Source organism: Xenopus laevis, chromosome 6S (assembly GCF_017654675.1).
Source record: "Xenopus laevis strain J_2021 chromosome 6S, Xenopus_laevis_v10.1, whole genome shotgun sequence".
Lineage (NCBI taxonomy): Eukaryota > Metazoa > Chordata > Amphibia > Anura > Pipidae > Xenopus > Xenopus laevis.
In genome coordinates, this window is record NC_054382.1 from 95,993,581 (window position 1) to 96,012,800 (window position 19,220).

The 19,220-nt window shown below is 38.0% G+C and overlaps 1 protein-coding gene across 2 annotated transcripts in view; it reads left to right on the plus strand.

Moving 5' to 3' along the window:
* The window catches only part of taf4b.S (TATA-box binding protein associated factor 4b S homeolog), a 40,177-nt gene extending 21,829 nt beyond the window's left edge, over nt 1-18,348 (plus strand). For both annotated transcript variants that reach the window (XM_041567854.1, XM_018223677.2), the window contains exons 10-15: nt 100-269; nt 2,241-2,371; nt 7,796-7,921; nt 9,197-9,253; nt 11,246-11,365; nt 17,556-18,348. In XM_041567854.1, the coding sequence (XP_041423788.1) occupies nt 100-269; nt 2,241-2,371; nt 7,796-7,921; nt 9,197-9,253; nt 11,246-11,365; nt 17,556-17,711 (760 nt within the window). In that variant the 3' untranslated portion in view covers nt 17,712-18,348. The remainder of the gene's footprint in view (nt 1-99; nt 270-2,240; nt 2,372-7,795; nt 7,922-9,196; nt 9,254-11,245; nt 11,366-17,555) is intronic.
* The last annotated feature ends 872 nt before the right edge of the window (nt 18,349-19,220 follow it).

Here is a 19,220-nt window from a genome sequence, read left to right on the forward strand (position 1 = left end):
ATCAATATTCATATGATTTCAATTATTCTGTAGCAATAAGGCAAGTATTTTTAATACACGTTCCTCACAATGTTTTTTTTTTTACTTGTTTGGCTGTAGAGAAGAAGATGATATCAATGATGTTACTTCTATGGCTGGTGTTAATCTTATTGAGGAGAGTGCCTGCATATTGGCTGCCAACTCAGAACTGGTTGGTGCAGTCATTCGGTCATGCAAAGACGAGCCATTTCTTTTTACATCTGCATTGCAAAACAGAATTTTAGACATCGGTAAGATGGAGAAGAAATGTACTCTGTAGCTTAAAATGTCACTGTTAAAAAAGGTGAAGTGGCTAACGCTAGCGTCGGTTTGACAGAAATCCCATCTGCAGGGACATTGCCAATTCACTAACAGGTGTAGAGGACAATTCGCTAGCAAACGAGACGGTCACTAGCGTTTGCTCGCACTGGATCGCCAGGCGATCTTTCACTTTGACGAACGGTCGTTATTCCGCAAATTCAGTAAATTGCGAATGTTACCTCTTTCATCAGAGTTTACTTCACCACCTCAGACCAGGCAAACTGATTAAACAAAGCTACGTCTTCATTATATCCTGTATGCCAGAAATGCATTAAAGTTGTAAAAACCGCTGGTGACTTTTCTTTTTTTTTTTTATCTAATTTGACGCGCATGCCACATTTGTTTAAGGGTGGGCTCATGTGTAGGGCATTAGAGGATATCTTATGTCTTTATTATGGCTCATTGGACATACGTATTAAAAAGTGGCCACTTCAACCATTTGCACCAACATTACTAATAAAGACGTCCATACGATTAGGTACCTGCCCTATTCAAATTTACCTAAGCGTGAGAGTGCTAGGGAAGTTTCACTAGGCAGAAATGAACGCTAGTGAAAATTCGCTATGAAATGCTCCCACAGCCGAAGTAAAGAAAGACCAAAATTCGGCAGTGTACGGTTGCTGAGACGCAACTTCACATTTTGGTGAATTAGCATAGTGGTAATGAATTTGCGCCCGGCGAAGTGGCGTGAAGTGTGGCAAAGAGGATGCTGGTCAAAATTTGCCCTTTAGTGAATTTGCCCTATGTGTTTCTCCGCAGGTGTTAAAAATGCAAATTCCACCATTTTTGTTTGCATTGACAGAAAGAAAATCCACCTGTTAAAACTAGTGAGTGAATTTCTCGAAAAATTTGTGAAACTCGAAAATTGACGCCCGTGTCAATTTTGACATTGGCATTAAAGTCAATGGGCGTCCAAATAATGTTGACGTGCGGCGGTTCTGACTTGAGCAACTTTCGGACGCGCGTCCAAAATTTTTGGAGGCCGGTCAATTTTCGCTGGAGTTTCTCGAATTTATTTGCCGGTGGGAAAAAAACAGAAATTGTCGCAAATTTGCGCCAGGCAAATTTATTCACCCATCACTAGTTACAATTGCTCACACAGGGCTGCTTTTTTTTTCTATATATGCACCCATGGATGCCTAAAACAATTACAAAAGTTCTAAAGCCCTTAACCCATGTCATATGATTGCTGTTAAAAAGGGCGACAGAGCAAAGAGGCGTTGCCCATAATATACAACTGTTTCTAGTCTTTTGGTCTTTCTTTTGGTGTGGCAGCTACTGCCATGTACAGAACATAAAGAATCCTTACATGATGAGATGGCCTGGTGTCATTACATGAATCTATTTTTATTATGGTGTCCACTTATTGCAGTGAATTTTAGGAAAAGAGAAAAGCAAGTAGACCACTGTGGGTTATTATAGGGACTGGCTTTGCACATTGTAACACATCTAAGTGTGTTTCTATTTTTTTTTTTTTACATTTGACACGGATACATGTGTGTCTGTGCATTAATATTTATATTTCTGATATTTCAGAAAAAAAAAGAGATTCAATTATAAGTATCACAATTAGCAGAGGATTGGATTGTTAAGGCTTACAATCTATCTCAGAACCATGATATGTTTTCCTCTTTTGAATGTCCTAAAAGTGACCTTGGAAAGAAATATATTCTGAAGGTTTATTAAAAAAAATTGCCTTGGTTTTATAAAGCTGCAGGCTAAGTTTTATTAACACAATGTCTTGTATCTTTGAAGTTGTTACTTTAGCAGGCAAATCATAATCTGCAAGCCTCTATTCTTAATGGATATGTCTTCTAGAGGGAGCAGAAAACCCGCTGTGCTAATTATTTCAATTATAAGCTTTCACTAAAATATGTAATGGATTTTCTCTGCTTGCACAGGTAAAAGGCATGACATTAAGGAACTTAACTCTGATGTTATGAACTTGGTCTCCCATGCGACACAGGAACGATTACGGGGCCTTATTGAAAAGCTGACTTTAGCAGCACAACACAGATCTACCAATTACAAGGTAACGGAAATTTCACTTTGGAAAACTAAATGCAACATTTTCATTTGTAGGATAGTATTTCAGTGTACAAATATTTTAATGTGAATGTTAGAAATACTGTACATCTTATTTATTTGCTTTGTTAAAGTGATTCTGTCTAAATTACACTGTTTACACTGCAAATAATTCTACAATATAAAATTTAATTCCTGAACCAGCAAGTGTGTTTTTTTTTTTTTTTTTTTAGTTGTAATATTGGTGTGTAGGCAGCCGTCTCAGGTCATTTTGCCTGGTCATGTGCTTTCAGAAAGAGCCAGCGCTTTAGGATGGAACTGCTTTCTGGCAGGCTGTTGTTTCTCTTACACAATGTAACTGAATGTGTCGCAGTGGGATATGGCTTTTACTACTGAGTGCTGTTCTTATATCTACCAGGGAGCTGTTACCTTGTGTTAGGGAGCTGTTATCTGGTTACCTTCCCATTGTTATATCATCAGGCTGCTGGGGGGAAAGGGAGGGGGTGATATCACTCCAACTTGCAGTAAAGAGTGACTGAAGTTTATTAGAGCACAAGTCACATGACTGGGGGCAGCTGGGAAACTGACTGTCTAGCCCCAGATTTAAAAATTAAATATAAAAAAATCTGTTTGCTCTTTTGAGAAATGAATTTAAGTGCAGAATTCTGCTGGAGCAGCACTATTAACTGATGCATTTTGAAAAAAAATTGTTTCCCATGATAGTATCCCTTTAAGTATAATTTAAATAAGAAATGCAGCAGCGGCTTATAGTTAATAAATAGTCATGTGGCTGTCAGAGAAAGTCAAGAAATCTTGTGCTTAGAAGTGCATGTTTCAAAGTGCTCTATTTATATTCCCGCTACTTACCCATTCATCTCTGATGTCACAAAAGGGGTGGGGGCAAGGCAGGCACTCCCCTATTAGTAAACACAGCCAGAACAGGAAGGTCACGGGCGGAGGGAGAATGGAAGGAAGTGCTCAACCCAAACCCACCTGCGACCCACAGAAGTTGTGCAGGAGTCGGCCCAAACCTGTCTGACCCGTGGGTATCAGCCCGGTTTGCACATCATTACTATAGACTATAGTCCACCCTGTTGTACACATATGTGTTTTCAGGCAAGGATGTGGCAAGTTGCTCTCATTGAGGCGCAGAGTCTTGAATGAAATTCAGAATTGTTCTCTGTATTGCTTCTTATTGGAAACCGGTGTGGGTGCCACCAAGAAACCAGAGCCTATCATTGTAAAGGTGATGGCTCTATTTAAGTTTAAGTTTAATGACTATGAACTATCAAGATTCCCTGAATTCTAATGTGCCCTGGCCCATGCTCAGTGCAAATATTGAGACCAGGTTTAGGTTATATCATAGGTGCTATTGCTAGGTTTGTCTGACAATAGGATGATATTCAATGACAGACGGAGTAGGACTTGTTTATTTTGCCTAGTCTAATGCATTGAGTTTATCCACATTGTGTGGTAGTTCATAGAAAGCAGTTTTCATACCTATACCACAATTTAAGACTAGTAATATTCCACTAGCTTTAATTGGCTTGTTGCTTCATGTCAGTGTGACGTATAGATATTTTTTTTTTTTTTTTGTATACCAAACTAGGATTACTGCATGTCATTATTTTGATTGCTTTTAACTCTAGTGTTGTGTTGCATGCCCTCTCTGGTTTATTTTATTTAATAGTAATTCAAAGTTATGTTTTAGTAATGGTACTATGGGTTTTCCCTGATAATGTGGATTCCCATTAATAATTATAGTCCTGTTGGAGTGGGTGAGACGTTAAGATTCTACACTAAACTCAAGTTTATGTCGATTCTATATTGTCTGTGTAATCAGTACACCTGCTTCGGTATACGGTATTGTGTGGTAAGTGGGTCCTGGGACTCCTACTAACTTTAACTGAGCTTTGCTGGTGTCTGACATAGCATAGGGGCAAACAGGAGCTGAAATCCTAAAAGAAAACCTTACTGATTTTAAAGTTGGAAACATTTATTGGGTTTTGTAAAGGTTAGGACATTAGTTCCTCACCCCATGAGTGAGAGGGACAACACCTTTTTGTTAGCTAATGCAGGGCATTCTATTTTTGGTGCATTGCATTGAGTGGACTTTATTTTGGGTGTCTTCAGGAAAGATTCCTGGAGAGCATAATCCCACTAGTTGACCTTGCTAATCTTAAAATAACATGCTCTTTAGAAACCAGATTTCCATAATTCCTTATAAAATGAGACACTGGCACATGTGTAACCTGGTATGGCAATCAGTGACCCCTTGCAACGAAGTGGAACTTCTCAGCATTATTTGTAACATTACATTTGAGATTAGCATTGCATCAGAGTAAATGTTTCAAACAAAAACACTTGATTCCTACGCCATTTGCCAAGTGGCTTTGGTTAATGCATTGTTTATTGTTGGCAGATATTTGCCCTTCATCAAGTAAGCGTGCAATTTGATTAGAGCACACCAAATATACAGACTTTATACGTCTCTTTAAATGCAGAAGAACAAAAGAATATGAGACAATAACTGTGGTCTCATGTGGGATTTTTAGAAGATATTTTGGGAAATATTTCTCTAACTAGAAGATGGTTGCAGCTCAGTTTGAGCATGGGTTGAACAGGCTGCAATTGTAACAGTTGAAATATGTATAAATGTACACAAAGAAACTGCTTCAAGAACCCACATATGTTGTGACACAGTTTATCATACTTATCATATCAGTAGGTAGAGATGTAAGCGAACAAAAATTCCTGGGAGCGATAAAAACATCCACGCATTAATTAGTCCACATTATGATTAAAACCAGTCCTATGATATCCAGTAGATAACAAAAAATATATAGTGAATAAAGTACCCCCTCTTGTAGAATATAAGGATATTATAAGTTACCGAGGAGTTTCATTTATTATAATACATAATTATAATAATAATATTATAGTTTCATTTATTATAATACACAAGTTTCAGTGAGTCATGTGACAGAAATGACATTAGAACTCACCGTTTATAACTGATGACATCAGAACTCACCGTTTATAAGGATATAATTTACAAGATATTCATAGCTTTTGTGTATTATATATATTTATACACCTGAGGTTAATATTGTCTGTGTGTCTATATATCTGTTGGGTTCCTAAACTCACAAAGCTAAACTTTATGGTTGACTCCGATCTATAGCAAATGTATGTTCCCCTCTGCAAAATGTTGTGCAGTTTTGTTCATGGGCCATTTCTTGCCCCATAATTCTGCAGTAGTGCAGCCCAATTGGATAAGTTGTCAGTAGTGATGGGCGAATTTGCGCCATTTTGCTTCGCCGAAAAATTCGCAAATTTCGCGCGAAATTCGCGAAACGCCGAAAAATTAGCGAAACGGCGCCGGCGTCTCGTTTTTTACGCCGGCGCCCGTTTTTGACGCCGGCGTCCGTTTTTTCGGAAAAAAAAAATTCGACGCCGGCGAATTTTTTCTGCGAATTTTCGCGGGCGTTTCGGGAATTTATTCGCTGGCGGCGAATCGCGCAAATTCGCCCATCACTAGTTGTCAGTGTTGGAAATATCTCCCAGAAATAACCCACAGCAAATTGGAGATGGGCTAAAGCAACATGTTCCACAATCTTATAAGGTGTATCCATAAGAAAATAGATAATTGTTTGAGTTAAGGAAATGTTGATTTGTTCAGTGTTGCCCACTTAAAAGTGGTCGAATTTAAAAGGGGGTGGGTTGTAAAAGAAAGATATCAAAAATAACTCTTTATTTTCCTCTGTACACATCTATACACAATCAAAGCCTTTTAATGTGTTGCCTAAATACAATAAATATCAGTTCAGAATTGAAGCTGGTCCTCTTTCTGTAGTGTAGTGCCTCTCAACAGGTAGCAACCCCATGTCTGTTGCATTAGATTACAAATAAAGTAAAACTGAACCCGGAGAGCACAGTGTAAATCATACCATCATTGTGTTTATTGCAGGAGTAACATGTTTCAGCATAACAGCCTTCCTCAGCTGCATACAACCGTGATATAAGCAAACCAACATCTGAACCCTACCTACACCACACCAACAAGTTTACCAGCTCCAATGTGTAGCCAGGTACATAGGCTTACAAAAAAAAAATGGAGTACTGCCATTACTTCCTAATGGCACCTACACAATACATGTGTACATGTTAAATATAACTGATGCCTTGTGAATGATGCAACTACATGTAGAAAAGTGCTACCTTGGCTTTACATACAGTTATATTGAACATGGCCTTTTGATTGCATTCAGCTCTTGATTCTCATTTGTTTATTCATACCAGCTCAACTAAGTGGCAATCTGGGGCTAGAAGCTACTCGCATATCTTCTTACTTTAATCCCCATTAAGAAAAAAACCTCAGTACAGGCCAGAATTAGCACCAAAGTATAATATAAACTTACACTGTGTGAGTGCCATTTATTTGATTTATTTTTTCAATGTAATATGACATAACTACCCAGTTGAAAAGCAAATCACAGAACACTGTATCTTAAGTGTTCTACTACACGCTAAATGGATGCCATGACCTTTCTTTCCAAAGACAGTAATTTTCAGGTCATGGGGATCTAGAGCTCCTCATTTGTATTGACATAAGTGTAGACAATACAGAGAATAGACAACAAATTCAAAGGAGATGCCATTCATTAAACTAGCAGGGGATAGCATTGCAAATGACTGTACTTACAACATTTGTGATGCTTCTCTGTAAATGGCCACAGCTTGTGCTCAAAATGGCCATTCTTACTAATACAATAAAATGTTGACGCTGCTCTGAGAAGCTAGAAGTACACAAATGTCTTTGTGAATTTTTCCAGTTAGCATGCTGCATTCTGGGATTATTTTATTTATGAGTCTGATGGAACATGAGAGGGAATTCCAGAGATTTGGTGCAGCTGTAATGAAATTTGGAAGGCAGAGTATAACAAGTGAGGCGCTGAGGAGTGGATTACTTGAAGAGCATAAAGAGTGGTTTGGTGAATGTTTGGAGCTAAGTTCTGAGCTACAGTAAGTTGTGATCTGTTTTGAAAGTCCTGAAAAGTGGAGAGTGGCATGGCAGAGTAAGATTAGTTGATATGGTGTATAAGCCTGGCAGCAGTATTTCTTAAGAGAGAGAATTACGTCTGGCAAACCGCAAAGACACCTGATTTTAAATATCTGGGTTGAGATTGGAAGAGGAGAGAGAAATTTGTGTAGTATCAGCATGTCCTTTATAAATCTACATACAACCCCCCACCAGGGGTTACTAATGACAATGGGGTACTTACATAAATGCGTTTTCTGTTCTAACCTCAAACCAGCTAAAACTTTTGTCCTGACCTTTCATCTGCGTAGCAAGACAATATTTTTTCCTTTTTGCTATAAATTAGTCATACCATCCAGCTTTTAATATCAATAATTTTTTTTATTTCAGCAAATTGATCGATATCTCAAATATTCAGATGTACGAGCACAACTGAAGTTTCTTGAGCAGCTGGAGCACTTGGAGAAACAACGAAGGAATGAAGAGGAACGGGAAATGCTGCTTAGAGCAGCCAAGGTAGGTCTAAATCTTTAACCCAAGATTCTAAGTGTCACTTGTAGTAGGACAAAATAAAATGGCTCCCTATTCACTTATCAGGTAATATTCCTGACTTGCAGGTACACTTGAGGGTCAGACATTTTTCAATCAGAAACGCAGCAGTCAGTGCTTCTGAGCAACAACTGCCGGGCCTGAGAGTGAATTTGCAGGTCGAATCGATTGCCATTTATGTAAATGGTTGGGCAATCTTGAGTGGTGCTACTGTATCTTGGTTGGCATAAAGCCCAAAATAACTTCTGATAGTATTATTATTGACTGCACACATTTTTTAAGAAACCCAATATATATATATATATATATATATATATATATATATATATATATATATATATATATATATATATATATATATATATATATATATATATCTTCATATTGCAGATTGGCTAGAGACTGTTGTCTGAGTGGGAGCTTATTGACTGACCACATCTGTTAAAGTTGCACTCATTTGGTGAACTCTCCAAAGAAGTGAAGACTTCACAGTTGTATTTATTGTAATTCATCTTTGTTTTGTGTATGCACCTCTATAGCATATATTTTAAGAAGAAAAAAAAGTGTATGGTTTGTGGAGTTTAAAAGATGAAGAAAAAAAATCCATATTTCATATTCTCCATGTTTGATCCTCTAGCTTAACATTGCCATATATCTGGTTACACGTTTAAAAAGTTATTTTGTTAAAGTTTATTCTTAAGTGCATTCAGTTTCTCTCATTTTCAGAACTGGTGACTGAATAGTGTTGTTTCCATGGCAGACTAGCAGAGTTCAGTGCAGGCAGGGTCATGCCATGACTTAACCTGTGTAATAACATAGGCATCTCTTTCAGCTTGCTATTTCCTCCAGGCTTCATCTCCGGCACTCAGTCTATATGGAAAACATGAATAAAAAAAAAATGCATGAACAAAGTCTTACAAATCCTGGACTGAGGCACACTCTGCCCTCAGTAAAACATTTGAATCTCTTGAGAAAATTGTCATGCTTTAAATATTTTATGGCTGATGCAGGCTGAAGAATGTGGCATGTATTTGTATGTTCCCTTAGTTTGCCAAATGTTTTTTGTGTATTATTTAACTGTTCTACAGAATGGCACAGGTTATCCTGTAGTGTAACTATAGTTGAACTGCGGCTCCCAGAATCCATACCATAATGTTCCACAGCAGCTTTTGTGCCCTATGATCTCTGTTCTAGAGATTTGTAAAATATATACACATGTGTATTTTTTGTTTGTCTTCATAGAGTCGATCAAATAGGGAGGATCCTGAGCAGCTGAAGTTAAAGCAAAAGGCCAAAGAGGTAAGGCAATTAAGTTTGGCATCTCCCATTTAAATGAGTTATGGCTTTAGTACATTTCAGGGCTGGAGCTAGGCATAGACATATTGTCCCAAAACCTTGTGGAGGTGAATGGGTTATTATAATGTTGGAAGCTTATTTTCCTGGCAATTAGGTCAGAGTTTGTTTTGCTGTTGCATGCCATTTATATGGGCCTCGGGGAAGGACAGGAACAGCCAAAGGAAAGGGCAACATTTCAAATTAGGCTTTGCAGCCATAGATAGAAAAACATGAACGCCGAGATCTGTGCGTATACTTTATGTGCATTTAGAACATATAACAGGTACACATGATCATACTTTGTTTGCAGGCTTATTTAGACATGTGCCATGTCTGTGTGAAGAACCTTGAGATTAAACGAGAAAGAGGAAAGCACTTTAGGTTTTAGCATCTGGGACTGTACAATAGGCTACATTTTTCCAGGGTAATTGTTCGTTTTGTAAATCTGATACTGCTTATAATTCTTGGCTGCGAGGCGGTTCTGGGATTTCGTTTTAAATGGAAAATGCCTGAGGCTTTTAATTTTCTGAACCCAGCAGTTTTGAGCTCTGAGATGGAGCCCTTGTTTTCTCTCAGTTCATGTTTAGCTGCAGGGGTTTTAGTTTATAGCTTAGGCTGGTTAAGCTTTTACTCCCAGAGGCCTCTGCATAGCAACTGTACAAACCAACAAATACGTTCATTTATGTCTGCAGTCTTTTACTCGGTAGCTGTTTTCTTTCTTCCATTTTTTTTGACCCCCCTCCTCTCCATTTCCCAATATCCATTTCCTGACTTCTCTTGCCGGAGAGGGGGAAAAAAAGCTGCACTAATTAGAGCTTATTTTAATTGAGCCTTAATATTGAAGCTTGCTAGAATTCACCCCGAGCTGCTTGGATCAGAATGAAATAAAAGCACCTAGGGCAGGAGAAGGGAGAGAGCGAGAGGTGTGTAATATTTTTTCACTTGACCTACAGTTTCATTCCCCTGCTGAATAAATCATCAAGCCTGTTCACATTTCTGATTAAGGATCTGACAGCAGACGATAATAAAGACAATTGAGGTGTGAGACGCGTGATATGGAGCTGAAGAAATTGGTTTCTATAGTTACTAGTGATTTCATGCAATTTTGGAAGATCTGCTCTCTAAATGAGTCAGATACTTTCAGAGCAACATTTTTTTTTTGTGAACCTCCTCCCTAACCGTGCCTCTTGAACTGTGAAATTTGCTGTTGCCAAACATTACTGCACTTTGCTCCAAGGTGCCAGCAGCAGGTTGTTTATGAATGTTTTAAATAACATCATTATTGCTATTAATGTACAATCTAAAGCAAAACAAATATATCTCCCATAAAGCCATTGCTTTCCTGCAAGTGGCAACTTGTTGTTTTTTTTGTTTTTTTTTTGTACTGATTATGTTATGAAAGATACATAATTGCAGCTTTATTTGTAATGGCAAACATTAGAAAATGCTTTCAGTTGCTTTTCCCAATATTAGAAATTGAGAAATTACCATGTTCTACCATTATATTACAGCTAATAATCCCTCTCAGACCGAACAGTGGTGCCATTGACACTACTGTATATGTGTGACACGAGGGGGCAGATTTAGTTAGGGTCGAATATCGAGGGTTAATTAACCCTCGACTGTCGACGTTAAATCCTTCGGCTTTGAATATCGAAGTCGAAGGATTTACCGCTATTCGTTCGATCGAATGATCAAAAAAAGCTTAGAAAGCCTAACATTGACGCTCGGTTGGTTTTACTTGGCGAAGTAGGGGGTCAAAGTTTTTTTTTTTAAAGAGACAGTACTTCGACTATCGAATGGTCAAACGATTTTTAGTTTGAATCATTCGATTCAAAGTCGTAGTCGAAGTAGCCCAAAAAACCGTTCGAGGGGGTACTTTATTCACTGTATAAAAATTAATACTGAAGATAAGTAGTGATATACCTTAATTGTTTCAAAATATCTTTTTCTCAGCTGCAGCAAATGGAGTTAGAACAAATACAATATCGGGAAGCCAACCTTACTGCTTTAGCGGCAATCGGGCCAAGGAAGAAGAGACCATTGGATTCGCTGTGCCTTCGTAATGCTTGGGATGTATGTATTGTGTGTGGATAGTTAACTATCACTTGTTATGTAGAGCAACATTTGTCTCTTACAAGACAGGCAGAAAGGGGAAAGGATATTACATAAATACATAGCTTGCCTGAAGTTAAAGGAGAACTAACCCCCCCCCCCCACCAAAAGACCCCTAAACTTGCAGGCATTGCCTCCCTCCCAAGCTTTAGTGTAAAAAAAACCTTTAAAAGTTTCTGACCCTTAAATGCAGAGAAGCACTGCAGAGCTCCCGGTTGGGCCCTGTTAAATTAGAAGTATGAGGCCCATTATTTATTTATGTTGGCCTTGAGTGTATGGGACCTAAAGTACCATAAAGAGTATTTGGCTCTTCAGAGCAGTTAATGCTTTAATGGTCCACTTTATGCCATAAATGTCTATTGCCAGAGAGGTACAGGCTTAGGATTTTCGTTATTACAAGGGCTTAACCTCATGAATACATACCTCCTAACTATCCCGTTTTCAGCGGGACAGGCCCACTTTTGACAGCTCAACCCGCAGTCCAGTGTTTGTACTGAAAAGTCCCGACTTTCTCTGCACTGAGAACAGCCACCAGGTTTAACTTAGATACTTTGGTAACAATTTTGAGATAAGCAAATAAGTAATTATAACAATTTAGATAAGGAAGTCCCTTGGGAAAACTTAAACTCTCAGCTTCAAGGGCAATTCACCTTCATTAGCAAAACTGTAATAACAGAAATATTTTCAAACTTTCATAACCTGCCAAATTTTGTCAAATGAACATGGTAATTAGGGGGTGTGGCCACAAAAATGTTTTTTTTCCCTTTGTTTATTTCCAAAATTTTGGGAGGTATGTGAATGACCCACCATTTACCTGGAGACACTAACCAGGCTGAGAGATAACGAAATCACCAGTTTATTTCTTTTCCATTCACTCCAGTAAAACCCCTTCATTAAAGTCATTTTACTATAATATACAGTCCAGTTCTGAAGCTGATCACTGTATAACACACACAGCTGAACATACACTGTACAGATATAGTGGAATGCTTTTTTTTTTGCTCCATATAGGTCCTTTAAATGAAATGATGTGAATTTTTCCTTGCCTCGCACGTGAATACTTTCTGTTCTGCAAAATGTCAGCCATTAGTATGTGACAATATTTTCACCTTCCTCTAATTGAGAAGTTTGAAGGACATCACTGCTTGCTCACTGCAGCTCCCCCGGGGGGTGTTTCAATTAGAATTTTGCCTTAGGCTTTCGACTGCTTCCTGCAGATTTGACCTTCTTTTCACCCCTGTGCTGGCAGCTGTGCTGTATTACTATCATTTCATCCACAGCACACATGCTTCTCTTCAAAATGCCCAAACTCCTGCTATTGGATCCTATGGTGCAGCCACACACCTCTGTTCTTTCACCTGTAGTCTAACTGCAATGTACTTATACCACTAGGTAAAAGTTTTTGCTCAATTTTCATAAAAATGCCTTCATTTCACCCTCTTTTTACCTGTAAAATTTGTTATTGTTGTAGTTTTAACTGCCTTTTTAAAATCTTGAGCCACATTGCCCATTACTTATGCTAGTTTTCTATGTGCTGTATTCTTATGCATCCGTAAATATTACAGCAGAATAGAATCTTCCATCATTATGCCACCCAGCAGGGCATTCCACATACTCGCTGTGAAGCGCCACCTATGCTAATTCAAATGAAAGTTCTGTTCCTCTAATATAAAGGGGGGCATATGGTGCATTGATCTTTTTTTATGGTGGATATCGGTCTATAATTCCCTCTAATGTACTTTTAAAGAGTAACATGTCCATCTCCATGTTTGCAGAGTGATTTGTCTAATTTGGGAAACAGGGCAGAAAACTGGAAAATGAGGTTTAATGTTGATAAATGCAAGGTTATGCACTTTGACGAAAATAATATAAAAGCAAGTTGTACACTAAAAAGTGTGTTGGGAGTTCCCTTAAAGGACAAGGAAAGGCAAAAAAATAAAATCCCATTTTTACTTTCTTTAATGAAAAAGAAACCTATCTCCAATATACTTTAATTAAAAAATGTGTACCGTTTTTATATGAAACCTGACTGTATGCAGTGAAGTTCTCCCTTCATTTACTGCTGTGGATAGGAATTGTCAGATGGTCCCTAGCTGCTGAGCAGGGAAACAATCATACTTATGAACAGCAGGGGGAGCCCCCGCCTTACCAGCCATGCAGAATTCAAGCAGCTTTGTTTATGACAATCCCTAAGCAGCCCAGACCACACTGAGCATGTGCAGGGTCAGGCAAAGATGCTTAACAAAGTTACAAGATGACAGCCCCCTGTGGCCAACTTTGAAAGCATAAATCATTTGTTTGATTAGGCTTTGAGGTGCAGTAAGTTCATGCTTATATTTAGTATACAAAATACAGCATTTCTATTCTATTTTAGACTTGCCTTGTCCTTTAAATGAAAAGGATCTAGGGGGTTTGTAGATAACAAGTTGTCTAATTCTGGGCAGTGTCATTCTGTGGCTACTAAAGCAAATAAAGTTCTGTCTTGCATAAAAAAGGGCATTAACTCAATTATGCCTCTTTATAGGTCTCTGGTAAGGCCTCATCTGGAGTATCCAGTGCAGTTTTGGACTCCAGTCCTTAAGAGGGATATAAATGAGCTGGAGAGAGTGCAGAGACGTGCAACTAAATTGGTTAGAGGGATGGAAGACTTAAATTATGAGGGTAGACTGTCAAGGTTGGGGTTGTTTTCTCTGGAAAAAAGGCGCTTGCGAGGGGACATGATTACACTTTACAAGTACATTAGAGGACATTATAGACAAATAGCTGGGGACCTTTTTACCCATAAAGTGGATCACCGTACCAGAGGCCACCCCTTTAGACTAGAAGAAAAGAACTTTCATTTAAAGCAACGTAGGGAGTTCTTTACAGTCAGGACAATGAGGTTGTGGAATGCACTGCTGGGTGATGTTGTGATGGCTGATTCAGTTAATGCCTTTAAGAATGGCTTGGATGATTTCTTGGACAGACATAATATCAAAGGCTATTGTGATATTAAACTCTATAGTTAGTATAGGTATGGGTATATAGAATTTATGTGAAAGTAGGGAGGGGTGTGTGTATGGATGCTGGGTTTTCATTTGGAGGGGTTGAACTTGATGGACTTTTTTCAGCCTGATTCTATCTCACAAGTATAATTTCTCCGGAGAAAACAACCCCAACCTTAATAGTCTACCCTCATAGTTTAAATCTTCCATCCCCTTTCCCAGTTTAGTTGCACATATCTGCACTCTCTCCAGCTCATTTATATCCCTCTTAAGGAGTGGAGCCCAAAAGTGCACTGTATACTCGAGGTAAGGCCTTACTACAGACCTATAAAGAGACAAAATAAAGTTTTCACACCTCAAGTTAATGCCCTTTTTTAAAGCAAGACAGTATTTCATTTGCTTTATTAGCCATTGAATGGCACTGCTTAGAATTGCACAGCTTATTTACAAAAATCCCTAGAGCCCTTTCAGCTAAAGGAACGGTAACACCAAAAAATTAGTTGTTTTTTTTTAAAGTAATATCATGTGTTGTTGCCCTGCACTTGTGTGTTTGCTTCAGAAATTCTCTATAGTTTATATAAACAAGCTGCTGTGTAGCCATGGGGCTGCCATTCAATGCTGAAAAAAATTAGAAACGGCACAGGCTATTTGCTGCTATTGTTCCTTTAAAGAACAATGAACCTCATTTGCTGCCCCTTTTAGTCTAATCCATCTTCAGTGTGGCAGCATCCTGAACTTATAGTTCTGCACAATTAATTATCATCAACAAAAATAAATACAGTATTCAATGTCCACCGCTACATCTGGGCCGGGAGCACCTGGGCCACCCATTCAATTTGGTAAGTAATTTCTATTGGTGAAGTTTTATGCTTCAAAATATTTGGTTTGCAATACACCTCTAGGTCTTTAACATTACATCCACTGCTATTGCTGTATTTTAGGTTCCTGCTCATCTCCTCATGGAAGGCAGTTAAATTAGTCTGACAAGATCTGATACTTATTGTGAATTGGGAACATACTGTACAATAAACCTTCTGGTTCTTTATTTACAAGTGCAGCTTTACAAAGGATACAAGGATATTCTATGATGTAAGAAAAAAATAGGTCACTTGGTATCCTTGTATTAAAGGAATATTAAAGGAATTAATTGTTCAGTGCAAAAATAAAACTAGGTAAATAGACTTTAAAGATTTCTTTAAAGTCGGTGACTAACTCAGAGTTAGAATGGGCTTCTGTACCAGACCAAGAGAACCACAGCTCTTTAGCAATAAAGATCTGTGTCCCCAAAGATGCCCTAGTAGCTCCCCATCTTCTTTTCTGCTGATTCACTGCACATGCTCTGTGCTGCTGTCACTTACTGAGCTTAGGGACCAACTCAGAATATACAGTACACATAGAATATAAATGTCACAATATAAGGCTAATTAATAATTAATACATATAATTACTACATGGCAGCACAGAAACAAGTGCAACTAGCATCAGAGTTTAATAATCATCCCTGTAGCATGAGCTTATATTACAGGCCGACCTCATTTTCTGCTTGACAATTTGCAACGACCCCTAAGCTTAGCTTCTCAACAGCCGCTCAGAGCCCACTGATCATGTGAGTGTCACAGACACTTTCCAAGATGGTGACCCCCTGTGACAAGTTTGAAGTCCTGGATCATTGCTGCTATTGGGAAGCTGAAACTTTAGCCTGGTGCAACAAATTTAATATATAAAATATGCCATTTTTAGCCATATTAATTTTTAGGGGTTAGTTCTCCTTTAAGCATAGGCAATAGAAGTAAAAGTGTAGATGTCAACTGTACTGTAGAATGCAGTGTCTGAAATCTCACAAGGTATCAACTGTCTGGGCCAGCCTATAACTGCATGATTATTCTATACCCAAGCCATTAAATAAAGACGTATTTATCTACACCAAGAACAGTGCACATTTGGAAGTCAAGGTCTATGTTTGTGCCAGAACATGTCAGAGAAGAATTGCAATGCAGATGTACAGAGTGCACTACTGAAGTATAGCCTTAGTACATAAAGATCTAAGATTAAATATGAAGATACTTCATTGCACATTTAAACCAGATTGCAGTAATAGGTAGTGAAAATTCACTGTAGTATTTTGTTTATTAGCTGATCATTCAGCAGCTCTCCTCTTAAGCAGTTCAGCAGCTATCTGTTTTTTGGGTGCAATTTACTCTAGCAACCAGAAAGTGGGATTAATGAGAGACTTAGTTAAATAGGTGAGGGCCCGAATAGGAGATAAGCAAAAAAAAAAGTAACAACAATAAAATTATTTCCTCACATAGCAATATTTTGGCTGCCAGTACCCGTGGCCCCCCATTTGAAAGCAATAAAGGGGCAGAAGAAGGGAAGTAATTAAAAAAAAAAAAAAAACTTGAAAAGGGATAACCATCATAATGTGATCCTTCAGCTAATTTGTGTGCTTTAAAAAAGTAAACGTTTTATTGAGAAAAAAGAATGACCCAAAATATTGCACCACCCCATTCAATATTCCATAAATCCCAAGAACAAAAGGATAAAATTTAACCTTTATTGGTATATGTTAAAATGAACTAAGGGTGAAAAATGTATTAAAATTACAATCAGGCGGAGCACATTTATTTGCTAAATTGTGTTGTGTATCCCAGATGCTTATAGGTTAATCATACTCAAATTTCTCAAAACGTTTACTATATTTCACTTGACCCTGCACATCATTTTTGTTTTTGGTTTTTCGATTGGTGGGAGGTGCTGCAGACCCCACTACACCTGTATTATCACTTTTAAAAAGTAAACCTTTGATTTTAAAATCCCTAAAATAACCGCTCCAAAAATGACATACTGTACCTCTCTCCCAACATTAGGTCTGATGTTTTTGGGAGACTCCATGGTACCTTGGCTTTACTGTGTATATGTGCAGGTCTAGTTTTCAAGGTTTGTGGTTCAATTGGGTGTATTCTTTAGTTTAGTTGAGTTCAGGTCAGCAATGCACTTGTCCATGTGCAGTATGTCTAATCCGTGTAGAGGATCACACTTGTGCTGGTTTTTCTCAGGAACCAGTAGCAAAGTTCCTGATAATATGTGCTAAATATGCTTGCAATGAACTTTCATGAACAGTAGCTACATCGTAACACTAATTCCTCATGCATTCTTTTTGTTTCTAGGAGACAAATGCATCTGGATCAACAATTCTTGGTCTGTCAAAATCTTTACTTGTTCCAAGGATAACTCGTGTTAGTCTCAGGGATTTAATATTCTGCATGGAACAAGAAAGGGGAAGTAAACATTCCTTATCATTATATCGTGCTCTACTCAAGTGAAATTTAGTTAAGGACACTACCAAAAACTCTCAAAGTATTGTTGCACTAACTCAGATAAGGTTTCAGGGAGTATGATTCAAAGAAAGCTCTTTTGTTTGCAGCATTTTGTTTTAATTAAAACCACTATATAGCAACTGTGGCCTGTTTTGCGTTTGTAAAATTCTGTACATTGCTTGCTTTTTGTATATATGGTAAATGTATGGCTCTACAAGATTGCAAAATTGTTTCACTTGTTAGTTTTGATTTAGCTAGTCTCACTGTATTGAGGGGCAGCCTGAATAACTGTGATCTTATGGGTAATGTAATAACCGCTGCAAAGTTCTCTACAGGCCCAGCAACCTAAAGGAGCCAATCAGCTGATTGCTTTCAAATAACAGCTCAACAAATGTTGCCTACATATTGGAGCTATGGAATACTGGAGCTGGAGCAAAGGCTGCACCTGTTAGCACATTACCCCATAATCACTTTATCAACATTCCCTATATGCCTTAGTATTGGTTGACTTTGTACTTTAGTGCTAATGACCATTATAATATTATTCTGTGCATTGGTTTAAAATGAAAATCAGAATTTGTGTCCATTTCTATATAGAGTTATTTTTGCTACAAATTTATATTAAAATCCAAATAGTATAATAGCTACCCTGTCGTTCTTGGGATTTGCAGGCAGATGTAATCCATCATCAACAAAATAAAAGAATATCTAATATTAATAGTAGGAGAGTTAATGGGTAAAATATGGCTCATTCTCCCTACAACTTGTTTGTCTGCATGCGTATCTTCTAATTAATAGGATTAGAGTAAGCAGACTTCTATTTCTGTTGTCTCTTCAAAAGATGGATAAGTGCCCTTCCATCACTATGGTTATAATAAGCAAAGAGCTATAAAATTGGTTCTGAGCTTTGTAATTCCTGTTAAATATTGTTCATACGTAATGAAAGAAATAAGAGCCCTTATTTTTATTAAAAGCAATAATGCTTAACATTTAAAAATGTTTGGTTATTTAATTCTATTGCAGACTATCGCACAAATACAAAAATGGCACCACATCACCCCCCGCACCTTCACTACCTTTCCTCTCAAGCACACACCAGATGGCAATAATTTATTGCAACAGGCTGTTAGACAACCAGGACTGACAGGTTTTGGGAATGGCTTCCTTAATCATAGGCTTCACTCGCAAGCCACAATTCTCCTTACTGATATATCCCTGTTTACTGCACATTTCGCACCAGTAGCTGCCAGGTCCTATAGGTGGACAGGACTTGGTTAAGCTGCACCCAATGTATGTTGTCGTTCTGCCACTGCTTAAATGTCTATTAATCGTTCCAAAACCAAGGATATTGAAATTAAGTTGTTTTTCTCTTTGCTGATAAAACAGCCTTTACCTTCTTGAAGGCTTTCCACTGGATGCCGGAACATTTTTGGTCGGATTGGTTTCCATTAATAAGCACAAGGTTGGTAAGTGAAGCTGAATATTGAGGCCTCGCACACTTTTAGTATTTCAGTG